The following is a 26,597-nucleotide window of genomic DNA, read 5'->3' on the forward strand; positions in this document are numbered from 1 at the left end:
AGTGCTATCAGTCAAAAGACACTGTGCAGTTAAGACACTGTGCAGCTATTCTGAAAAAAGACAGAAGCGGCAGTGTGAAAACACAGGAAGGTTACATGACATTGGCTGGACACACACACACACACACACCCTCCTATAAAATTCCATTAATGGGGCAGGGCAACTGCATGATAAAAGCCTATTCTGGGAGCACCCAAAAAAATCAGTTGAGGAAAAGACGGAATAGCTGCACAGTGGGTGCTTCCAGATGAGGTATTTATTGCATCACCACCCAGCCTCATTCACAGACTTGGGGGGGGGGGGGGCAAACGTCTGCTTCCACTTCCTGCTGCTCCTTCCGTCCCTTTTTTCTTACTGCAGAAAATCTGTTAAGCAGAACAAGATGGAATACCTGCGTGATGCTTTCCTATTGGTAGAACTAGGAGCCCTCGTCTGGAAGCTCCATCAGATGATGTAGCCACAACCCCATGCAGACCTTAAGAGCAGCGCTGTGCGGCTTTAGTCAAAAGTAAGCCCCACTGTGTGCAGTGTGAGTTACTCCCAAGTAAGTGCGTATACGGTTGCAGCCGTAAGGAGTAAACCACACTGGAATAAATGACAGACGTTGGAGTAAACACGACTAGCTTCTCTTCTGTATTTCCTCCTACTGCTGGCGTCTAGAAGAAACTGGGACCAGCTTTATCATCATCATCAAGGCATCCCCCCACCACTCCTGTTGAATCCCACTTTTTAAGCGCTACGTTGCCCCTCTTATCTCTGAGAGATAACGCAGAATGCTTTCTCTCCGGCAGGAGACAAGCAATCAGCCCGCGAGGCACTGATGCTGTAATAGCAATCATTTTGTAGAAATTACGCATGATGGGGTTGAATCATGGACCTGTACAGAAGAGGAATCTCGTACGGAGTAAAGTTACATTCCTCCCACAGACGCTCTGTCTATCCCTGTTCATCTCTCCCCCACCACCTCCTCTCCCTTCACAGGGCAGTAATCGCGGCGGCGGCGGCAAGTAGACAGAACGTTCTGCTCCTTTCTCTCCTTCCGGGTGGCGCTCCATTCCATTCTCCGAGCAGCAGGAGCGAACGAGCGCGCCTGTGGCGGGCTTTGTCCCTAGACGCGCTCCGTACTACCGATGCTCCCGGCTTTGCTCCTCTCGGAGCCTCTTTTCAAGATGGCGGCCGCACGGCTGGCTCTGCGCGGCAGCGTCTCTGCAGCCGGGTCGTGAGTGATACCTCCGGCCTCGCTTTCTGGACTCCCCGCGCGCGCTCTCCCGCTCGCCGGACCGGGCTGCAGAAGAGCTCCTGCTGACGCTATGCTAGGATTGGTGCACGCATGAGAGACGCCGCCGCCGCCGCCGCCGGAGCCATGGAGGAGCCGGAGCCGGAGTGCAGCTCCTCGGCCAGCAGGTCAGACTTCGAGGGGGCTTCCCCAAAGCAGCGCGTTGGCGGGGACCAGGGGTGAGAGGGGTGGTTACTCACGTCTCTCCCATCCACACCCCTCGTTTAAGTTGCAGCTGCCGCGCGGCCGGCGCTTTGCCCGGCAGGAGGTTGCTGCATCTCCTGCCTTCACAATAGGCACCGCTGCTGCAGCTTCCGCCTACCCTGCTGTTTCTGCAAGGGATCTTTCTCTGAATGCTGCTGCATCGGCTGGAAAAGCAGGGTGGGTGGGTGGCTGCCCGATGTTCAGCTTCACCACCACTACTGCTGTCGCCGACCCACACTCCAGCAGCCCGTTTGATTTTAGTTGGATTGCCTCTGGAGGAATTGGGTCGGTACGTCCTGTTTTTTGCCCTTAGAGATCAGTAATGCTAAAAACGAGGGGCAGCCGCTGATCACATTTCTCTTTTTGTTTTGTTTTGGACTTGGTGTAAGGGAGCATCTCAAAAGTTTTATGTTCTGGATTAAGGGACATTTATTAAAACACTAAGGTTAATCCAGATACATGGTGTGCTGGGTTTTTTCTTCTTCTTTCCCCAGAATATCCTTTTCAGGCCCCTTCTTCCACGGCTCAGATGAGAAACAAAATGTATACATGCAACAGCCAGGTGCTATGCATATATTCTAAAATGGTCATAGAATTGCAGCCAAAGTTCCTGTCATCCTTTAGTGTGAAAACCGTTGCAGCCCCTGCTGCTGTTTCAGCCCCTTTTCCCTACAGGAGAAAGTGTGGAGGCAATACTTTTCTGATAGCTGTTGCAGCTGTTGATGTAACAATGAGAATAGCAGCAGTATGACTGAGCTTTTTTTTTAACATTGGTGTAAGTATGTGGTCATTATTGTACTGAATGCATGAAGGCTTTTAGTTGAATTCTTTAGTTCCAAAGTGCTTCTGAGTACCCTAAGAGGTAGATTAACAGAATTGTTTTTTTTTAAATAAATAAACAAGGCTACATTGGTCTCTACTTATTGATTTCTGTCTCAATACTAGATCGGAATGTAGAGTGCAACTAGCAGTTGTAATTTAAATATAAATGACAAAGATCTTGTGCGCTTTTGTACAAAATCATAGTATCTCAGTGATTATCTTTTTTTTTCTGAAGCTCTTCTGCTGTTGGCAGTGATGACCCGTTCATTGCTGCTTCCTGAATATGTTGACATTCTGTCTTTCAAAGTATCCCCCAGATATTTATTGTTGGCCCTGTAGAGTGAGGGTTTTGGTTTAACTTGCCCATTCATCATTCGATTTGTTCATAAGTTCGTTTAATGAGAATTCCGCTGAGAACTGGGATAGCAGAATTAAGTTTTGGATACACATTCAGAGCACAATTTTGCATTTCAAGTTCAAACAACAATTTAAGCCCCCTCCATCCAATTTCAAATGTGAGAAGGAAAATGCAAAACACAATGCACTGTTTTATCTTCCTTGAATATTGATAGATTTAAATGAAAACAGGTGTGCATATTCAAAACACAGCTCTACTGTTCACTTTCAAAGTCTTGCACGCTTGTTTTGAAATGGAGGTGATACAGACTAGATTGGATGTTGCATTACAAATTGAGGCCCCTCCAACACTGTGCTTTACTAGTTTATTTAGGGTGCAATCCTATGCATGTTTAGACAGAAAAAAGTCCTGCAACTCTGGCTAGGGAATGCTGGGAATTGTCTAAACATGCATAGGATTGTGCCTTTCAACAGGAAAGAAATTTAATTGAAAGAAATGAAGACAGTAAGTGCAAGGCAAGACTAGGCTTGCCCTGCTCTCTACTTTTGGACACTCACTATCCTGACCTGGATCCCTAAATCTGTCCCTCCTCCACCTATGTTTCCTGGGAGCAATGTACACCACTTCACTGCGTATCTCTTCGCCTGTAACTCCAAACTTTCTTCAGTAAAAATAATAATCTATTATCTCATGTTATCCTTTGAACAGTCATGTTATCCTGTGAACAGCCATTGGATAGAGTGATAAATCTGAGAAATAATGGCTTTCCCTAGGCAACTCAGTGAACATTAATGGATGAAGAGTGAAATAGAACATCCAACCCTAGAATCAGTTATGCCTCCTGAAGCTTACTAGAGGGATGTGAAATTGACAACATAACCCTCTGTACATGGAGAATGAAAGTTTCAGTACCATTGGGATAGGTGAGGTTGCCTTGTCTGAAATTATCCTTTTTTTTTTATAGAGTCCACATATAATTGCAAACTTCATATGATAATTGCATTGCATAACCATAATTACATTAGTGGGAATTGATCTTTAAAGGTGGGAATGAAAATAGCTTCATGGGTCCTGTCAGGTTTCCAGCTGACTGTCAGACTACTGCATAACTCTTAGTAATTCTCAAGCAATTATTTCTCTTGCTTAGATAACATCCTGTTGATTCATTTTACTTCTCACCAGTAGGCATTCAGGAAATGCCTCCTTTAAAAAAATATAGCAGTGTGTACTATCACTACAAGATGGATAAAGTACAAGAAACTCAATTTTAGCATCTGGAGGGAAAAGCTAGATCCACATTTACAAAATTCACCTTCAGTGACAATGAAAGTCCCCTTTGTCAAGTGCTGAAATAGAAGTCATGATTTGTTTTTCTGGTAGGTTGAAGCCTTTTATTGATTGAGCTGGTGTGAACATTCCAACTTCTTAGGGAATAATGGCGTCATAATGTTTGCAGACCTGCTTCTGTGAAGAAAGGGGGAATTGTCAGTTTAGCTGGAATTAAACATCACACAGGCTCTAGGGAATCTAGTGCTTGTGTGGGGACAGTTGAGGACTGGGAAGAGGCCCCAGGATGTAGAGAAGAAAGCGTGTGTGCGTGGGGGGGCAGAGGCAAGTTTCAGCTTTCCTAACCTGGTGCCCTCCAGATGTTTTGGATGGCAATTCCCAGGACTCCTGACCATTGGCCATGCTTGCTGGGGCAGATGGGACCAGGTTGGGGAAGGCTGGTCAAGATCCCAGCATCACTGCTGTAGCTGTAAGAGTTACATAGACGGGGAATTGTGGCCTCTGCTATTTTTGTAGCATTGTGATCCAGCAACCCTAAGGGGGTAAAGGTGAGGACTCAAAAGCAGGGGTTTCGGGAATGGAATGTGGATTTCACATTCTGATATAAACTGACCAACATATTCCTTGGATACAGGCTTCTAGCTAGCCTTCGTACTTCTGCTCACACAACTGGAGTTTCGTGCTAATATTTTTGTAGCAAACTGTCTTCATTTTAAAGTCTTCTTAGGCCAATCTGCATGTTCTGCTTCTTTATTATAAAAACACTAAATTATTTAATGGTATAACAGGCAACATAATTTATATGATGGTAGTTTAAATGTAGAAGTGTGGCAACAAACACTGTGTCTACATGAACATGCAATACTATTTATTATCAATACATGCAACCCTCAGGGCTTACAGTATTAAGTGCTTAATGCTGCTCAGGTGATAGTGATTTACATATTGGATTTAATGAAATAAGTATGAAAACTTCTAAACTTTTAAACAGAACCCAGCAACTTTGACCCAAGCCTTCAGCAGCAGTGGTATTATCCGATGCTTATGTGCTAGACAGCCCTGTCCTGAATTTGTTTATTCAGAAGTAAGTATTAGTGAATTGGGCCTTAATTGCAGCCTTAGTGAGACAAGTGAAACAGAACAGTTTAGTCCTTCCCTCCTGCCTCTGAAAATCCCTCTAAGCCTTTGTTATGCCACTTCCAGAGGGATGTAGCTGCTCTGAGGATCCTATGCACAGCAGCAACATGAGAGCGTAAGTCAGCCCTGTTAAATCAAATAAAGGGATCTATCTAGTCTTGCATCCTATTCCCAACAGCAACCAGCCACCTGCTTCTGAGAAGCCCACAAGCAGAGCATAAAGGCAGTAGCCCCCGCCGCCATTGTCACTCCAAACAACAACTGATATTCACTGGCATACTGTCTCTGAACGTGGACGTTTCACGTAGTTATGTCTAGTACCCATTGGTGGACCTATCCTTCATGAACTAAATTAAGCTACTGGCATCATATCTTGTGGCAGTGAACACCATACATTAATTATCCCTTGCTTGTGTGAAGAAGGGTTTAATTTTGTCTGTCCTAAAACTTGTGTAAATCAGTTTTACTGGGTGATCCCAGGTTCTAGTATTTAGTGCACCTAAACCCTGAAAGACATGCACAGATGTGCTCAGTATTGTGACTGACCCAGAGTAGGGGTGGAGCTAGCTGGCATAAGATACCATGTTGCAGTTGCCTAGCATAGTATGGAATCAACCCAGTGATTCAGCTTTCCCTAATGCCGTGCTCTCCAGCTGTTTTGAACCACAACTCTCATCAGCCCCAGTCAGCATGTCCCGTGGTCAGGGTGGCATTTGTAGGAGGGCACCAGGTTGGGGAAAACTGAATTACTCAATGGTTGCTTTTGAAGGTAAGAAGTACTAATATGAAAACTTGATTTATAGGTCCTGAGTGGTTTCATTCCTAAGGATTTAGACCTCGATAAATCTAGTGAAACCCATAATTGGTGGTTATGTACTTGCAAATTGGGAATGTAAATTAAGTGCATGTATGTGCACACTTACTATAGAAGTTTTTTTTTCCTTATGTAAATCATTATCCATATTGCGTACCAGGCAATTTGTTTTTCAGTGGTGTGTGATAGTGGCACAAAGCAAAAGGACAAACCTGTGTGTTTCCACTGTCTTACAAGTGGAATACTTGATCAAGGGCTCTTTTTGTGCTACCATTCTACATTATGGGTGAAGTAGACCCATGCATTTTCTGTTTAAGATTACTTCTTAATATATTGGTATATTGGATCTTGCTTATAAATAATCTGTGATTTGAATATGGATGTTGGTGTGGTGGTAATTGATTTTCAACAAATAAAAATGAATGCTTCAATTAGTTTTTTCAGGGTGAGCATTGTGGGTGGTTTTTCAAAACAATTGAGGTCGTAGTCTATGTTGTAGATGCTTTGTTGTCTTTGTTGTAATTTGTATGTACCTATGCTTTAAATATGGATTTGTCATCGTTTCTAGAATATGCAAGTTAAGTAGACAGGGGGGTTGTCTGTACTGTTCTTGTACTGTGCTCTTATTTATGAGATGCAACTGGGAATCAGTGAAGAAGATCCTGCATAATTTTACCCAGAACAACCTTGTTGGACAAGTGGTGAAATCATGGCGCCTCGCATAAAACCCGTTGTGAGACTGGCAACAAGGGAAGAGGGCTCTTGCCTTTTGCCCTGCTTGCGGGTTTCCAAAAGGCATCTGATTGGCCACTGTAGGAAGCAGGCTGCTGGACTCAATGGCGCTTTGGTCTGATCCAGCAGGGCTGCTCTTATGTCCTTATGACTGTGGACTTAGTTTCTAAAAGCAGGAAATTTGAAATGACTCTCTGTGCATTATTAATAATTTAGTTTAGAAGCTGAGTGTTTTATGTATAGTATTTTGGAGATTGTTTTGTCACGAATGGCAGGAGTTGATAATCTATAATGATATCAAGGGGACATTAGTAAAGGTCAGGGGTGCGTTCACTGTTTCAGTTTACACTGGAGTCTTATAAGGGAATTCATGGCATTCATATTCCAGACCTAGCATCAGGCTAGCATCCTCCTTAACTACCAAAAGAAACAAACAAACAAAACCCTCATGTGCTGTCAGTGTTGAAGCATTTTTTAGCATGTGCATTCTACTACATGCATTTTTTCAGAATTCTGTCCATATTGTTATATGGGTGTAATTCTCAACTGCTGATATGAAAGTGTTTGCCATATAATTTTTGAAACTGGTTTTAGCGCAGGATAAATGTGATTATAGGACTGGAGAAAGAGAACAAAGCTGATTATGTAAATTAGACATCAGCCTTGGAATTTAATAACTTGTACAGTTGAAAAGGTGTTCCTGATACATTCTTCTTCTCTCTCTCTCTCTCTCTTTCTTTCTTGCCATATACCAATATGTATATTATGCATATTGGTATTATATACCAATTCAGAAATTTGGCAGATGCTGTACTGAAACATTTGGTTGCAATTTGTGAGTTTTTACTAAAAATGCCTAATCCCTTTCATTTCAGGTTTGACACTCCCACCTCCACCCCAGTGGCTGCTTGTAACCTATCTCCATATTCAGGAAACTAATTTTGGGCTGTCATTAGTGGCTAAGCCAAAAATTTAAGTCACCAGGTTTGTGCTCCTTCTCTCCTGACTTGGCAGGAAAGGGGGGTGGGAGGCTTGCTGGTTTGGCTCTGCAAGGCTGAAATGCTGTGGGCAACTTGGCTGCAAATAACCAAATAACTCCCAGCCTTTCTCCCAACCTTGCAGGTGGGGAGGGGGCAGGGATCACAACTCAACTACTGGGATGATCCCTATCTGCCTCTGCAGCTTCATGTCATGCTCTCGTCACGCCAACCAGAGGATGATGGCACAGTTGCATTATGTTTTTAAGGACAGGCATTATGTTTTTATGCACTGCAGTCTGTTGTAGACGTGTGCAGTATTAGAAGAATGCTTTTCTGCTCAGTGAGAAACACATGGAGGGCTGCCTGATATGCGTTCAGTAGTCATAGCAAAATGGATTACTTTGCATTATGTGGCTGCCTCAGTTGTTTTCATGTATGTTAATTAGTGCTTTCAGTCTCAAGGCTGCATATATTGTTATGTAATGCAGCAATATTGGCCCTTCTGGAATGTTGACTACACTGTGGTGACAAAACAGTCTCTCTCACTACGTTCAAGGAAAAGATTTGGGTGAATGTTGGTAGAATTTTATACTTAGGAGCAAATGGTGTAACTGTAATTGAAGGTGTTCCGACACTTTGCCCTATCGAATTGCATACAACTTAAAAAATATGCTTTTGGTAGTTGTAATGGGTTGGATCCAGGGTAAGTTATTTGTACTTGTCCTGCTGAAATCAATGTAAAAAGTTAGTCATGACTAGTTGAAGTCCCATTAATTTCAGTAGGAGCTGTTCAATTAACCTAGTCTGTAAATCCAACCCAATATGTCTTAAACTAAAATTGTTCTAGGTTTGCTTACTATTGGGCAACATGCAAATAAAGTGTGAATAAATGTGAGTAAGCATTGGTTTTTTCTATTCAGAAAAGTTGCTTCCTAGTGGAAGACAGTGGAAATGTAGGTAACAGATTACTGATAAACATTTGGTAAGAAACACAGTCTCCTAAGCTGCTGGAAGAAGAATGAATGGTTAAAGTTCTAGGATGTTTATTTTGTATATTTATAGGCTACCCTATAAAGTTCTCAGGGCATCCTGGCCTGGCATCTGACTCCCATAATTTTTGTGTGGTTTTTTTGTTTTTCCTTTAAAGTCATCATGGAGCAACTTCACCACATTGTGTGGGAAAGCCTTTGTTTGAAATAGCCCTATGTGAAATATGCAGAAATTGCCACAATGGAAAGCGTTGCTAATTTTCTCTGCATGATACCTTTTCATAGAATCATAGAATAGTAGGGTTGGAAGGGGCCTACAAGACCATCGAGTCCAACCCCCTGCTCAATGCAGGAATCCAGGTCAGAGCATCCCCGACAGATGGCTGTCCAGTGTCACCTTGAATGCCTCCGGTATGGGAGAGCCCACTACCACCCTAGGGAATTGGTTCCATTGTTGTATTGTTCTAACACTCAGGAATTTTCTCCTGATGTTTAGCCGGAACCTGGCTTCCTGTAACTTGAGCCCATGATTCCGTGTCCTGCATTCTGGGATGACTGAGAAGAGATGCTGGCCTTCCTCTCTGTGACAACCTTTCATGTACTTGAAGAGCACTATCATCTCTCCCCTCAGTCTTTTCTTCTCAAAGCTAAGCATGCCCAGTTCTTTCAGTCTCTCTTCATAGGGCTTTGTTTCCAGTCCCCTGATCAACTTTTAGAATCCAAAAAAGAATTGGATTCATCCCAGAATCCAAATCTCTCTCGTCAGCACTACCTTCGTAGCCAGTCATTCACCTGGAGTATTTTTCCTTCCCTTTCTATCCCTCTTCTAACTACTGGAAGGATGGATGAGAAAACTATTTGGGCCCCAAAGTTCTTGAAGTTCCTTCCCAAAGCTTCAACATCTGACGTGATTTCTTCCTAGCTCCGCTTGGCGGTATCATTTGTTCCCACATGGATGAGAAGAAAGAGATACCTGTCAGTGGGCTTTATGAGTGCAGGCAATCCTTCAGTCACGTCTCTAATCCGTCCTCTTGGGAGACAGCATACCTGGCGAGTCCACGGGTCTTTCTGACATACTTGGATTTCGATCCCACGCAGCAAGGGGTCTCCTACTACTCTTCATGTTGTTGTAGGCCTTGGTTTCATCGCTTCTCCTTGGCTGACCTTCAGCCTCTTGCTTGCTCTCACACAGGTTCCCCTGTAATTCTTCCTCTGCAGGCTGTCCTCCAGTCTCATCCTCAAGTACCTGGAAACGGTTCCCTAGTTCCACTGCCTCCACTGGTGCCGAGTGTCTTCTAGTTCTTCTGCTCCTGTCACCCTTTTCCAAGGAGTATCCTCTACTGCGTTTTTCCTCACCTCAGCAGTTTCCTCTTCTGCCACAGCTTGCTGCTGCTGTTCTGTACTTCGCTTTGCTGCTGTAGTTCCACCACTCTGTCCAAGAACTCTTTGTGTTCTCTTATTCCCTGAAGGATCGCCACTTGCCACTCCAGTCCTCTTACTTTTTCTTCCAGCAGTGTGATCAACTTGCACTTGTTGCATGTGTAGGCCATGTTGTTCTTGGGCAAGAAAACAAACATGGCACACACCTTGCAGGTCACCACCACTGGAGAGTCTTTTCCTTCCATAGTCTCTATTCCCTTTTTGTGTCTAGCTTTCTGGTTGTTCTAGAGTAGCCTGTGCCTGGTCCTCTACTCACTGCAGGTTAAAAACAGAGTCCCACTGGTATGGAAGTGTGTGTAACAAGACAATTAAAAAAAATGAAAAAAAAGTTAAAACAAAACAATGAATAAATAAAAAATTAAAAAATGTTAGGGGCCTCCCCCTTGAGCTCCCCTGCAGAACTCCCCTGGCCAGCTCCTGTTTGCTCTCTCTGATTGCTTGCTTCTGTAGTGCCTGGACCAGCTGGAACAGCTTCCTCTGCTCTGCTCAGCTGGGAGGCAGGAAACATTTTCATTTTTCATGTAGAAAACATATGGTATTATTGCCAAAATTGGTTGATGTAATGCCAAATCATGGTTCTGTGCTCCCTCCTCCCCTCATATACTCAGATTTTTCCCCTGACTTCTCATTCATGGCAAACTGTAGTGTGCCATTGCATCTTACCAGGTCAAACAAGGGTTTGTGCAAACCATAGTATTCCTTCAAATCATCATTGCCAACCACAGTTTGAGCATAATTTCCAATTCTGGTTTGCAGGCAAATTATGATTTGTTCAAACTGTCATTTTTCTGGTTCCAGATATAATGGCAAATTATGGTTTGCTGCTAAATTGGAAATTGGGGTACAAGGGAATGTGGGAGCTCATGAGGCCAAGTTAATTCTTGTAATGGCAAAGCATAATTTGTATTAAGTCTGAACAAAGTCACTGAGTGAGGCCTCTGTCTATTTGGTTTTGGCTAAAGGGTCAAGTCTTTTCACATCATCAATATGTATACGTTTGGACATTCCATTCTGTTGTAATTATTTTCTCATAGTTAAAAGTAATCAGTCCACCCAGTTTTCATGCTTCAGAAAAAAACTTGAGGACTTCTGTTTTCCAGGTCTGTCCTCTTGGATCTAGCTGGTGCCTTTTCATGTTGTGCCAGGCTTGATTTCTTCCTTTCGGGTTGTCTTCTGTGGTTTTACCACTGGTTTTGTACAACTACAAAATGAAATGTTGCTAATAGCTGAATATAGGAAATCAAAACTACTTGGGGAAAAAACCATGGGTTCCATTCCATCCAAAGTCACGTGAGTAGACTTTCACTTGCACAATGGGACTTCCCCCTTCCTCTCACCCCTCTGCAACCCTGTCCCCCGCTCTGGCCCTTTGGAGCAGAATTTTGGGAACCTGCAGGGGCAGAGGGAATCTGTTCCACCAGTGGTGCCAATTCTGTTGGCATGGGATGAAATACCATTGGATTTCATACCATGTTTGAGTGCACAATCAAGAAGGCAAGATGTACAGATTGGCGCACAATGGGTTTTTCTGCCTACTTGTATTTTTTATCCCATAAAATTGTGCTTATGAACTGATATTTTAATTGGAAGGAAGAAAGAAAGTGTGGAAGGAAGGAAGCATACATGTGCTGTCTCTTCTGTTATATCCTAAAAATCTCAGGAGGAGGAGAAAGAGGAGGGTCTGTAGTCAGAAAAATGGAAAGTCAACAAGTAAGAGTTCCCAACAAAGCACCCTTGGGAGTGACTTTCCTGCTGTTGCCTAACCCTAGTGAACCCTGTTCTGTACAGAGAATTGGCTCTATAGTGGGAATGGATATACTAATATAATGAGATCCTTGGTCCCTTCTTACCATCCACTGTGCAAGAAAGAGAGCTCAATTTCTCCACAAATCATTTTGTTAACCCATTGAAAGGTTTGTCCTATATTTTTAAGAATAACATTGAAACTTTATTTTCAGGTCATTCCCCCACCACCACCCTTGATCTGTTTTCATCTTATATAATCTTTTTTTCTCAAGTTCATAGGCAAGTGCTGATCTGTATGTAGCCAAAACAGCACCAGTGGTACAAGAGGGAGGCACTGGCAGGCTCAGGGGAACCCCAGGGTCTGTACAAATACAGCTCTCCCCCGTGGGGGGATCCCCCAAACAACCCAGTGGGACTCGGGGAGCACAGAGTGAACAGAATGGACTATCATGGAGGAGAGTATGGCTGGCTGGCTGGAACAGTGAACAAGCATACTTGGCACTGGAACATTTTGTTGCAGGTCCCATTTGTTAATACAACAGTTTTAAATAATTGGCTAAATTATAGGGGGCAGTGGGTTGAATCTGGTGCTGAACTTCTACCAAAACAATGGACACTTCTGTTAGCAGAATGTTTGAGGGCGCACGGGGAAGGAAGGGAAACGTCTGTTTTTCAAGCAAATGTCCATTCGTGTAACGGATTTAGCCCTGTATAAATGGAATAATATAACTATGGTGTAGGTAATTCTGTAAGAACATTGGCTGGATATGAGTTGATAATAGATACTGTGAAGATTCTATGTTGTGACTAGTTCACATTTTTGTACAGTGTCTGTATAAACTGGAATAGGTTTGTGAATGGTGCCAAAAAGGTGTTGTTATGAAAAAAGGAAAGTCAACAAGTAACAGTTCCCAACAAAGCACTCTTGGGATTGACTTTCCTGCTGTTGCCTAACCCTGCAGAACTCTGTGCTGTACAGAGAATTGTACAGCAATTCATGCCTTGTACAAAATGCTGCTTAGAGTTGGATAGGCAATAGTTCACAACTTGGAGAAAAAACAAGTATACAACACAGAGGCATGAAGGCCAAACTGCCCCTGTCAGCTTTTAAGCCATGTCATCAAGAGGCCTAGAAGGTTGAGAAATATCTGGTAGTGAAAGGGTTTGAGAAATGCATCCACCAGTTCTGCTTCTCCTGCAGTTACAGCTGATGCTCTGTTTTATGATCACTAGTTGCTACAACCTGAACTGTGGTGTTGGAGGAAAATTCTGAGAGTGCCTTGGACTGCAAGAAGATCAAACCAGTCCATACTCCAGGAAATAAAGCCAGACTGCTCACTTGAGGGAATGATATTAAAGGCAAAACTGAAGTACTTTGGCCACATAATGAGAAGACAGGTTATCCTGGAGAAGATGCTGATGCCAGGGAAAGTAGAGGGCAAAAGGAAGAGGGGCCGACCAAGGGCAAGATGGATGGATGATATTTTGGAGGTGACGGACTTGACCTTGGGGGAGCTGGGGCTGGTGACGGCCAACAGGAAGCTCTGGTGTGGGCTGGTCCATGAAGTCACGAAGGGTCGGAAGCGACTGAACGAATAAACAAGAAAGTTGCTACAACCACCTTTCTTTTGAGGAGGATTTGTAGCTGTAAATCAGTTGGTCAATTATTGCAATTATTATTATAATACAATTATTATAAGTGTTTTTTTAAATGGTGATGTGGAAAATGGATATAAGTCTTCTTTTTCCTTTTGTTTGTTACATTATTGTATGGTTCACTACTAGCTTTTCCATCAATCTCAAAATATTAAATCTTTTGTTTGCTGTTTAAACTAAAGTTCATGTCTGTATTAAAAATTTAATATGGAGAAATTTATATCTATCAGTTTCTAATTGTGCCAGTTAAAGAGAACTAAGAGTTCTGATTATATTCTTCTGTTGTGAGAACATGAAGAGCTGCCAAAAATGTTAAAGGGCTGTATTTATTTAGCTGGTGCTCTCAGAGGCACGGAAGTCTGGTAAGTGCTTAAGTAATTTTAAAATTTTGCTTATGGCAAGAATTGGGGCAAATTTCTTTTTTCCTCCTTTTCCCCACTTGTATTCAAGCAGAAAGTATTCATTCTCATTGACCACTTCTGTTGCCATGTCACTTTGTAATGACCTTTGGTTCCCCTAATCATATATCTTGCATTTCTTTTCCAGCTGCCAATTTTGAGGGGTTTTTTTTAAAAAAAGAATGGACTGTCAGTAATACAGTAAAATAGCTATAATGACATCCAGATTTAAGAGCAATTAATTTGGATTTTTAAAAACACAAGCTGCTTATTTATTTATTGGCATTTCTTATGCTACCTTTAAATTATCTAAGACAGTTTTAAAAATGCAGTGTTAAAAATATTGGAACAAAAAATATATAACATAAACTATGTAGCAGCAGCATAATATCAATTTATATTTGCCTCAAAGACTTTTATAAGCAGCCATGTTTTGACTATTCATTGGACAGGTTTGCACAGTCACGGAAGGAAAATAAGTGATAGTGGCTTATTTTCCCTCCTCACATGTGCCAGTTGCGAGTTGCCTAATTAGCATAATTCCCTCACTCAGTGCGTGTTGTGGTGCTGTTCAACCCTGTTGGTGGTGGGTGGCTGGGGTGGTTTACAAACCACCCTGAAACCTAGCCAGCCACCCACCCTTGCTGGGTTCAGACATCTGAGCTCTTCACACAACATGCTAACCCACACTCAGTGGTTGAGTATGTGTTGTTTGTTGAACTGTGAGTTGTTTGTTGAGCTGTGGGTTAGTATGTTGTCTGAACCCAGGACATTTTCTGCAAGGTGGCTTGTTAACCATGCACTGTGGCTTATTTTCTTGAACAAGCCACCTTGAGAACCCATGGTTTGTTGCTGGGTTGTTCAGGCTGGTTAACAAGTCACATTGCATGGTAAACAAGCCACCCTGTGGAAATGTCCTGGAGCGTAGTGTATTTTCACCCATCCTACAATCAATACATATTCTTCCAACCAATCCTTCATTCCATCCATTCACCCTGATTTTCCTGTAGAAGTTAAGTTTCATTTCTTCGTGATTTTTTTTAGATTCTCTGTTACAACTAACTACTTAGGCAGTGTCTCTTTCCTTCTCCCTGATCCCACCCCTCATTTTGGATGTAGTTCTATAGGTTTTATTTTGAATCAAGTTTTGTGTTCTTCCCTTGCCAAAAACAACTTTGGTGGCACCTAGCAGAAAAGCCCCTGCACCCATCCTTTTGTAATTTGACAGGTTTCTTACCAAAAAGAAGTCTTAAGTATTAGTGAGGCAGGATTTGCCTTTGCACAAGCCATGCTGATTCTTCTTTAGCAAGAAATGTTCTTCTATATGCTTGATGGTTTTCTCTTTAATTATGCTTAGAAGACAAGCTAACCAGCCTGTAATTTTCTGGATGCCTTCTGGATCCCCTTTTAAGGGCACAATCCTATTGAGATAGGTGGCTGCCTCCGAACTCGGAGACGACCGCCTATCCAAAGCAGGGCAGGAGAAGCACGGAGAGGATTGTTCCCTCCACGCTTCTCTTGCCCTGCTTTTTCGGCTAGACAGCTGATTGTGGCTGTGTAGCAGCAGGAGCGGGGAGGGTGGCTGCTGTACCATACATTGGATGTGTTGTACAGGCAGCTACGCTGACCCTGCCCCGGAATGCCCCCAGCCACACCCCTTTCCAGCCTCTCCGTGCTCCTCTTGCAAGTGTGTAGGATGGGGCTGTACCGTGCTGCCTCGGAGCCAGCGTGGAAGTTGGGGGACATTGGTTCTTCGGGAACCGACCATGGAATGCGGGCTCCAAGGTCGGTTCCCGGAAAACAGCATATCCAATGGCCGTCTAGCTGCTGTCTAGCGGCCGTAGGATTGCTCCCTTCAAGTACGTTGCGTTGGCTACTTTTCAGTCCTCTGATATTTTATTGAAAAGTTATATATTTTTGTTAGAAGATCAGCAGTTTCATATTTGTGTTCTTTAAGAAATCTCAAGAGAATGTTGTCCAGACCTGATAATTTAATTTTTGTTGTTGAGCTGTAGATCTTTATCTCTTGCTTCTCTATTTGACTCAGGATGTTTCCAGACAAGGCAGTTTTAGTGCCATCACCCTTCCTCATCCTCAGATTTTTATAGGGGAGCCAGATATCGTCGTCTTCCACTTAAATCTCTTGTGTTTTCCCACTGCTGCTTCTTGTCTTTTTTCTTACTACAGAAAATCAGTTAAAGAAAAAAAGACATAATGGCTGCACAATGCCTTCTAATTGGTAATGGTAGGAGGCCTCCATCTAGGAACACCCTCATTTTTGACCTTCCCTGAAAAAGTCTGTTCAAGCTTGTGTATGTCCTACAGATTTTGCAGTGAAGGAAGGTGGAAATAATTCATTTCGGCTTCCCTGAATTTTTTTGTGTCCTCCTTTAGCACACCTTTCATTGCATTGTCATCTAACAGGCATTCAATGACTTATCTGGAAGGTTCCCTTTTCTGAATAAATAATTGTTTATTGTTGAATTGGTCTTAAACTTCAATTTTTTCTTCTGCTTTATTGTCAACATTTTATTTTGCCAGAGTGTTCCTTTTTGTTCTCATTTGGGCAGTACTTCCCTCCTTGACTCAGCTCAACCTATAAATGATCCTTCAAAGAAGACTGGGGAAATGGTCAGTGGTCACATGGTGTTTTGTATAGGAGCTATTTTCATGTTCACCCTGTTGTGCTGTCTTTTTGCCCTGGTAGAGTCGGAGTTGTGTAATAGCAGGGGGTAAATTTTACACTGTTGGTCCTTCATGATTCCTTCATGTTCTTTTGGACACATACTGCAATGCATTGTGTTGAGCAGCCAGATTTGCGGTGAAACTTAATTTGCAGAATCTCATTTCCCATTCTGGAAATTACTAGTTCCTTTAGAACTGACGTCTTTATTTTTCAGAGCAGCCTGTTTCTAAGCTGTAAATATCCTCTGTTGTTCTACATTCTTATCGCTTCAGAGCTGACATTATCATGACAGAGGAGAGGATTGTTCCTCCCTTCCTCATTAGCCTGACAGATGGTGACATTATAAGTCAGTTCATTTTTCCTCAGACATAAAATAAGCAATTGCTCTTTTATTCGTTTCCTTGGCTTAGACTGAATGATACCTTAAATGTCAATTGTGGTGTTTTACTAGGATTGCAAAGTATGTATTGGTGATATTTAGAATAACCTCTTAAGGTTTTTACAGGAGAGAGACATTCTGTACTAAACTAATCACCAGTTAAAGTCTAATAAACTGTGAAATCTCGTCTAAACACTAAAAAAAACCTTATTTTGAGCACTGCTTGACCTAGAATTTTTCTTTTAATCAAATAAATAAATCCTAGGAATTCCAGAGTAGGGTTATATGTTGACCAAAGATGGTTTCTTTCTTTATCAGAATGCATTATAATATAGCTCAAAATGATACTATAAACTATCTACAATATTTATTACAGGTATTTCCCCCTGGTAAATAAAAACACAAGTGAAATCAATTATTTTGTTCTTTTCAGTTCTTTGAATTATGCAACTGACATCCATTTAGTGTCGCTCCTGTTGTCGTTTTATAGTATATTGTTGCTCACATTCTTTTCTCATTAAGATAACTTGTCTTGTTAGTTGATCTGCAGAGAAATACTCATTTTGGTAATTGAAGATGATAGGTTTTATCGAAACAGTGCCCTTAATATGATTAGGACATCCTACCGTTAGTGTGGGTATACAATTCTGTTGTGGGTGTGCTATTCATATTTCATCATGTCATGTTTATGTAACGTATGTATTTTGTCTCTGGGAAAGTTCTGCAACTACCTAAAAGGTATACTCTAGTATACTCAGTCTTGTATTGTTCCTGCTGCGCTTGCTGCAACACTGTGTCTCAGCAACGGAAACCTTCTCTTCTCTTCTCTTCTCTTCTCTTCTCTTCTCTTCTCTTCTCCTTAACTGTTACCTGATGCTGAGCTGCGTAATTCCATAGCTTTATGTGCCCATACTTTTGCTTCAACTACGGTATAAACAGGTCTGGGGCTGCAGCCAAACACATGGTTTCTGTGGTCTCACAGCCACAACAGGTGTAGTAGCGGACAGTGTACCACTTTGTCCACATATCAGCTTTTGCTGTCCTTGCTGAAATTGCTGCAGCTAAGCTGGTAGGCCATGATGACATCTGTGTTCCTAGTTTCAACAGTGGGAAGTAATACCTGATGTGTACTAGAAATACTTCTTTTCTAATGCAGCTATTACAGTAGCTTTTCTATTGTCTTCTGTTGGCTTTTTTTATTGCAGAAGCTACTGAAGACAGCATGAGCTTAGATTCTTGTTTGCCAATCATAATAGCTGCTACTGTAAATCTCTTTATTCATAAATAAGGTCGCTAATGGTCCCTGGAGAGAAATCAGTGTGACATTTTAATTTTCATAAATTATTGTCCAGTAAAGCAGTGAATACCAGGCTAATTTTATTTTAAATTACTGATATATATTCCGCAACTCTAGTTAACTGTTTCTCATTTTTTTGGCCCAGCTTTTAACTTATGCTGGACTCACTGACCTGGCTCACACATAACAACAGCCCATGGGTTAAACAAACCATGGGGATGAGTGGGAGAGATCGGGCTTACTGCCTGCAGCACGCCACTCACTTCTGCTTTTAATTAACAACCTACAATGCTCATTCGTAAGTTGTTAAGCATGATGTGCTAACTCAACAACAAGACATGGGTTAACCGCTAGATTGTTTAAGCCCTGAACAACCCATTGGTCTGGGTTCACACGTCAAGCTCAATAACTATGAATAAGCCAATCATAGGTTGCTGAGTAAAAGCAGAAGAGGTAGGCACACAGGAGGCAGCACACTCGGTCTCTCCCTCTCCAGCTCTCCGATGGGTTGTCATTATGTGTGAACTAGGTCATTGACGCTGCCATAAGTTAAAAGCAGGGCCAAAAAAGTGTGAAACAACTAGCTAGAGTTAAAAAGAAAAATAAAAGTACACGAGTAGCTGGAAGCCTGCCAGAATATGACAGAGTAATTAGAGCAGTGAGGTATGTGGCACAGAGCTAAACACACAATATTGCCGTGCAACTAAATTATTTATTTTGGTTTATATGCATAAGGGTGCTAGGAAGTGACTAAAGTCTAAATAATTCCATGTGAGTGCTAAGTCAAATGAAACATGACAAAGTGAAACTTAGTGTAGAAGATGTTTTACATGGCAAGTTAAAGAGTAGTATGAATCCGGGTCAGTTTTCATGATTTTGGTTCTCAAATGTGAAATATTGGAAGCATGAAAATATCCTGCTGAAGTTTCACAAAGTCTTTAGCTACTTGCAGCTGAATAACTTCATATTGCATATATTGCTGCATGATCAATATTTGCCCCAAATACTATGTATGTATTTCTATATGGGTATAAAATGCCATGCCTGAGAGCTTGTCCCAGAATCAAATTGGGCAATAACCTTTGTTTTAATGAATTGGATTGACCTTTATTTCTTGCTGTATATAAGCTAAAGAAGGCTATCATTAGCATTAAGTATTAGTGTCCAGGAGACCTAATTACATTAGGGTTTCAGTTTGTCATCTTTGCAGTTGAAGGCTTTGAATGTCGTAGGAAACAAGACCAAGTTCCCAACTTTTCACAGATAGCCTCTTTTCAACAGTTCTGGCCTCTCCAAGCATTTCACCCCCACCCCTGTCTGCTTCACAGTGAGGGAGGGGCCAGTACGTATGAGGCTGCCTCATACTGGACGTGTTCAGATGATCAGCGAGGGAAGCAATGCAGTGTCAATTGTTTCTTGCATGTGTGCTGGTCGCACAACTGGGATTACCCTAATTACCTGTGTCACATTCTCTGAACCCAGCTCATGGTGCAAGCGTAGTGCATTTTCACCCAGCCTACAATCCATCCTGCAAGTTGTGGAATGTAGGATGGGTGAAAATGTACTACGCTTGTGCTGGGCACCGGGTTCAGACGGCATGGCAACCTGTAATGCACCACAGGTAATTAGGGTAATCCTGGTCATGCGATCGGTTTGTGGGGAGAAGGGGACACAACCGACACCACACTGTTTCCCCCACTGATCATCCTAACCCAGACACTGCGTCAGACTGTTGATCTATCTATTGTCTCAGGATCTCTTGATCTGGCACTCTGCTTCAGATCCCCCAGCCTCCTGAATCTAGGCAGGCAGTAAAAACTGGACCCTTCTCTGTGGTTACACCCACTTTGTGGAATGGCTTGCTAACCAAGGTTTGTCAGACCCTGATACTGTACTGTTTTAGGCGGCTGGTTTAAGAAGGCATTTGGCTTAAACTTTTAATAACCCTTGGGTGTTTTTTGAGCCCTTATAGTTTGTGTTTTTGCAAACTTCTTTATTCATCTGGATTTTTAAGATTGTTGTCTGAATAAGGGTTGTCAGTCAATTTAAATATTCTTGATTGTAGATGAATCCAGTTAGTTTGTTCCACTGATAGAACTACTTCTGTGAACCAGGAAGGAGGTGATGTCCCATTCCCCCTTGCAGAGCCCCCCCCCCCTCAAAATCTGCTCTGGAGGGTTTGGGGACTTGCCTGGGCCAGATTTTCAGGCAGCCTGCAGGGGTGGAGGAGAGAAGAAGAAAGTCCCATCATGTAAACAAAAGTCTATTCACACAACATTGGATTCTGCCCTTTGTCTATCTGCTACCTTGAGTTCCCTCCCTGGGAAATAACTGTGATATAAGCTTTTTAATCAGAATTGGATTTGAATATTCTATATGTCTGCAATATATACAAAAAATCATCTATTAATGCTGTAGTTTATCTTACATAAAATCTTCATTATGTACATTTGGAGTGAGTAAAACCTTGTCTTAAAAAAATTTTTTTTCATTCCAAAAGAGAAATTTTTTCATGGCTGTCTCCCCCCCCCCCCCAGTATTCCCAAGAAAAAGTGGGTGGGGGGACACATACTTCCCCAGAATTTTTCCAGGGTTTTTCTGTTTAAGGGCCTTCATATCTTTATGTAAGAGATGATCATTTTTCTTTCATAGTGAGTATCTGCTATCCTTTCAGTCAGGCAAGGGGTCTGTATAGCATATACATGGAAATCGGTGCCTGTGAATGATTCGGTGGTGCACTACATATCTCTCTGCATGTGTGAATGCCCTTACTAAGGCAGCACACATAATCTGTGGGGTTATGCTTGTTTCAACACATGCAATACAATAATGTTTATCTGTGTTTGTCTTGTGCTACAGAAACCTGTGTTATTCACTACTTTATGGACACAAGACTATATGTGGTCTTACCCTGAAGTTCTAAGAATATTGCTACTTCTAGCTTTCTGTTTGCTGGCAAGTGGTGAGTGAAAACTCACACAAACAGAATTTAATACACAGCCTTTCCCAATAAAAGTCGGGAAAGCAGTGTCCTACCAGAACCTGGAAAAAATCTGCTTTTTTGGGAGAATTTCTGTATATCACATGGGAGTGGCAAGAGTACAGAAAGTTCACAGTGTTGGGGTGGAGACACATTAATGGGCTGCCTTTTCTAAACTGACCTCTGTATCTTAATTCCTTTTACTGCTTAGGCAAGAGTGCAGGTCTGAAGATGTCACTTGCAAGATCTCCGAATCTGATCCTGAGGAGTTATCCGATGAAGCAAGTACTGAAGCTTTCTATGGAACCTCTCCTCCTAGCACACCGCGGCAGATGAAACGTATGTTTAGGAAGCACCTGAAAAATAATGTTGGGGGGAGACCTACCAGTCGTTATGCTTTGAAAGGTATGTGTGAGAATTTGCTATATGTTTGTTGTGTTCAAAAGACCAGAGAAGCCAGGAGTAATTTTGCATTCCTCTAGTGTTCTTCATTTAAGTGGTACTGGAAATCTATTTTCTGCACTGTCATTTCTCTAAGTTTATATTGGACAGTTAAGTGGAAGCTGCCATTATGTACTACTTTCTAGCAATTCAATGTAGCAGAGGCTGGGAAATGGGATGTTAGCATTTTGTAAGCTGGGAGGAGGATGAAGAGGTGTAGCAAGTCATCCTTCTTTTCTGCTGAGTGATGGTCACCATACATCTGCTACCTTGGACTGAAACCTTCGACTGTACCCTCACATACAGCATCAGATGGCTCAAGTCTCCATCCTCAAAGCCTACTTTTCCTCCCAAATCTGCCGAGGGTGGTGTGGAATGGCTGCTACTGGACGCTTCAGTGGGGAGGATGAGAGGGCCTCAGGTTGCTGTGCTGCGGCCTATCGTGTTCCAGTGCACCTGGCACAGTAGAGCAGGGAGAATGTGAGGTCTGATTGATGGCCATAGTTACCAAGTGTATTAATAGTAATAATAGACGTTCAGTTAGAAGTGCAAAAATAGTAGGAGCATTGAAAGGTGCATTCTACCAGATCGGAGTATTTACCTATCTAGCTCAGTACTGTCTAATCTGAATTGTAGCAGCTTCCAGAATTGTCTCAGGTAGAGAAAGCCCATTCCTGTCACCTCTGTGAACCACTGGGATTGATGCCATACCAGGTATTGAACCTGAACCTTCTGCATGCAAGGCATCCTTGTCCTATGGCTTTTCCCCTTCTAGTAACTCTGATAGTGGCTGAGGAACAGGCTTGAATCTCGGGTACCTGTATATCATATTGGCCAAAAGTGTCCGAGTACTCCCATGAGGATTAGGGAGAGCCTTTTATCTGTAGATTTTTGTAGTAATACCTCATATTTGGGTACTTTTTCCAAAAAGAGTATTGGAAGGTTGTGAGTATAGAACATCTTTTTCACTGCTGTGTGAGTCCATGTGCACAGCATTAGTATTGACAGCTTTTTCTGTGTTGTGCCGTATAACATGATATTGATGGTACTGCCTAAATATCATATTGTTCTTCATACTGATACATCAGTAATGCTAAAGGCATTATTGTATAATATGTAGAGTGGGTGTTTGTGTAGAATGATGTATAAAGCACAGAGTGGGTGTTTCATGACTGCAGCAATGAAGTTTAAACTATATAGAAGCTTCAGGAAGCCAAAAAGGAGGTGTGAGGTGGGATGATCTTGTACTGCACTGAAACCTCTTTTCCCTGAAGAGCATTACAGCAGTACAACTGAACTCAAGGGTTGGAGAAATTGCGACAACAATTTCCTCCATCCCTTGCAGGCTAGTAATGCCCTTGAGAAGGCAATGGACCTGGTACAGCTATAGCTGTGTATCCATTTACAGTCCTATGAATAAGTTTGATAGTGTATAAAAAGAATTGCTAGAAGTAACCCTTTTCGGATAAAATTTATCTATCTATCTATATATATGCAGTACCATCATTTTCCAGGTTTAAAAATGTCTAACGTTGGATGTGTTTTTAATACCATACAATCAGGGGCCGAAGAACTGACATCCTTCATCTCCATTCATTCCATCAGGCCGTGTGCTCTCTGGATTGCTGCTTAGTCACTGATTCCAACTGCCATGTGCAGCAAAAGGGATAATTATAATGCAAAGTCAATTCTTATAATTACAATTAGTACAACAGAATGTTTCCATTAGCATAGTTTCAGAGTTAAACCTATTATTTAAAAAGCTCCCCAGTGTAATTATGACTGCCTTTTGTTACAGAGTGACTCAGCATTGTCTTGATTTTTGTGAGTGAAATGGGTCTCAGGGTTTTCACCCGTGATGATCAATTATTACTATTAAATCATTCATGACTATTCAGTAAAATATGCATTTTTGAGATTTAATGGTAGATTGTAGTTTAAGTTCAACAGCTAGGAAGAGAAAACACACAAATAGTTTGAGATACCTGTATTATTTTGACAAGATTTTAGGAGTACAAAGTTGTAGGTTAAGGGAAAAGTTCATTTAGAGAGTGATTGTAGAGTAGGTGGAACTTAGCGAATCAGAGTTTCACAAATGTAGCCATTGAGAATTTTTGGTATGGCCCCTGAGATACCATTGTTTAATTATGTGGGATATGGCTGTACAATTGCCTTGCCAAAATAGTATTTAACTTTATCTGTTAAATACTATTTTGCAAATCACTGTTTTTAATATGTTGATTATTATAATGAACTTGAAAACATAAGGGCAGAGTGTTTGAATGACACTTGTGTTATGTTTGAAATCTATTGATTTCTAAACCCTTTACATAATTTTAAGGGACTGTCATGAATATGAACTTTGACGAGTTTGTGCTATGTGCATTTAGCATGTCACAGAACTGAAAGCTTCTATGAATGGAAGGGAGAAAGAAAATGGGGTATAAGTAGCTTTTTTAAAAAGTGAATTCTTATTTCTGGTGCAAAAAAAAATGCTTTGTGTTTATGACTTTCAGAGAAGATGAGCTCACCAAACCAGCTGTCTAACAAAGACAGTGTCAAAACCCTAGAGAACACAGAAGAGCACAGCTATAAGCAGGGGAAAAAGATCCGAGCCACCCTAAGGACGACTGAGAGGGATCACAAAAAAAACGTGCAGTGCTCATTCATGTTGGACTCAGTCGGTGGGTCCTTGCCAAAAAAGTCAATTCCAGATGTTGATCTCAATAAGCCTTACCTCAGCCTTGGCTGCAGCAATGCTAAGCCTCCAGTATCTGTACCTGTGCCTATAGCCAAAACTACACGCCAGACTTCTCGTACTGATTACCCAGCAGACCGCTTAAAGTTCTTTGAAACCCTGCGGCTTTTGTTAAAGCTTACCTCAGTTTCTAAGAAAAAAGACAAGGAGCAAAAAGGGCAGGAGAGCACTTCGTCCGTTGAGTTAAACCGATCCAATGAACTGATCTGGCTTGAATTGCAGGCTTGGCATGCAGGTCGGACTATTAAGGACCAAGACTTCTATTTGTACACAGCCCGTCAAGCCATCCCAGATATTGTCAATGAAATCCTTACTTTCAAAGTTAACTATGGGAACCTCTCCTGTGCAGGAAATGGAGCTAGTCTTAATGGTACATTAGGAGGACAGTGTAAAGCAGCCCATGGAGCTAGTGCTACGGGCTACTCAAGCTACCATGAACACCTCCATCGCCAGCGGGTCTCGTTTGAACAGGTAAAGCGGATAATGGAGCTGCTAGAATATGTAGAAGCACTTTATCCATCTCTGAAGGCCCTTCAAAGTGACTATGAAAAATATGCTGCCAGGGATTTTCAGGACAGGGTGCAGGCACTCTGTCTCTGGCTAAACATTACAAAAGACTTAAACCAGAAACTAAGGATTATGGGAACTGTTTTGGGCATCGAGGATCTCTCTGACATTGGCTGGCCAGTGTTTGAAATCCCTTCTCCTCGGCCATTTAGGGACAATAATCCAGAGGATGAGGATGATGAAAGGGAAACCTCGGGGGCATGCACAGAGGAAAGTGAAGATGAAGAACAAATCTCTGAGGAAAATGTGGAGGAACTCAGACAAGCCATCCAGAATAATTTTGCCAATAAGCCAAATTTTTACTTTGAGGCACAGGACCATTTGTCAAGAAAGCCTGACAGGCTTGAATCTGAGGATGACTCAACCTGCTGGGCCGTTACAGAGTGCAGCGGTGAGGCAGGCTGCAGCAGGCACTGTTTGACCTCTATTTATAGGCCGTTTGTAGACAAAGCACTGAAACAAATGGGGTTGCGAAAGCTAATTTTAAGACTGCACAAGTTAATGCATGGTTCCTTGCAAAGGGCCCGAATGGCATTGATAAAGAGTGACCAGCAGTTGGAGGTAGGTTTGGGGAGGTGGTTGGGGTGGTTGGTTTGCTTTTGCTGGTCAATGGTTTTGAAACAACAGTTCCTTTTATTCAAATTCTCTTTTCAAGAACAATTCTTTTGGGGAGGGGGTGCGTACGTTTGTATGCACACGCACGCACACACACACACACACACCTGTGAAATACAATACCTTGTTAATGAGTCATCTAAATTACTGTAATGTGTGGAGGGAAGTATCATATATAAAAACACAGTGTGGAACTCCTATGTCACACACACTGGACTTGAAGTATGCATATGTCCTGACGCTACAGAGAAGCCATAATGCATCCTTTATTGGTTCCCTGAGGTGCTGGTCCCTGAATTGCTACTGCAATTGGTGGAAGAGTAGAGGGATGACAAAGGGTTCTCTACCCAGCTCCCCACCACCCTGGATCATCAGTCAACTTTCCTCCTGCTTCCCCTGCCTGCTTGGCTAGTAGCCGATGCTGGCTATATAATGGATCATGGTCTTGTTACTAATACTGGTGGACAGAATCTTGAAATGAAGGTTAGACATTCAGAATGGGATGCTTTATTTGCTACTGTATTGTCTTAACGATGTTGGTTTCTGATGAATTCATACACTGCAGATTTCAAGGCACAGTGCAACAAAAATGAAAAAGAAACTTTCCAGTAAGTGTAGGGTACCAAAGCCCCCATGGGAGTCCCTACAAGAGCCAGAACAGAATGTACCATATACATAGAATCTGTTCAGTTTTCAAAATTGGATTGGCACAAAGAAATTTGAGTAATTACTACATTTGTATTCTGCCTTTCCTCTGAGGAGCTCAGAGAGGCATGCATGGATTTATCTCCCCCATTTCTCCTTGCTATTATCATGTGCAGTAGGCTGGGCTGAGAGATGGTGGCAGGCCCACATTCACCCAGTTTGTTTCATAGCTGAATGGAGATTTGAACTCGAGATTCCCCGGTCCTAGTCCAACACTTGAACCACAACACACCTCATCCCCATTTATTTAAATTCTTCTGTGACTATACAAGCACCTTTCAAAATACACCAGTATTTATTTGTTCCCACTGAATGGTGGGAATTACCTTC

The 26,597-nt window shown here is 42.1% G+C and overlaps 1 protein-coding gene across 7 annotated transcripts in view; it reads left to right on the forward strand.

Moving 5' to 3' along the window:
* Window positions 1-1,131: 1,131 nt before the first annotated feature.
* The window catches only part of MAP3K4 (mitogen-activated protein kinase kinase kinase 4), a 93,829-nt gene continuing 68,363 nt past the window's right edge, over window positions 1,132-26,597 (forward strand). For all 7 annotated transcript variants that reach the window (XM_084827968.1, XM_084827970.1, XM_084827973.1 and 4 more), the window contains exons 1-3: window positions 1,132-1,404; window positions 21,393-21,586; window positions 24,139-25,508. In XM_084827968.1, the coding sequence (XP_084684094.1) occupies window positions 1,331-1,404; window positions 21,393-21,586; window positions 24,139-25,508 (1,638 nt within the window). In that variant the 5' untranslated portion in view covers window positions 1,132-1,330. The remainder of the gene's footprint in view (window positions 1,405-21,392; window positions 21,587-24,138; window positions 25,509-26,597) is intronic.

The sequence above is a fragment of the Heloderma suspectum genome, chromosome 1, assembly GCF_057233095.1.
Source record: "Heloderma suspectum isolate Gila_16-S chromosome 1, 16-S_ref, whole genome shotgun sequence".
NCBI lineage: Eukaryota > Metazoa > Chordata > Lepidosauria > Squamata > Helodermatidae > Heloderma > Heloderma suspectum.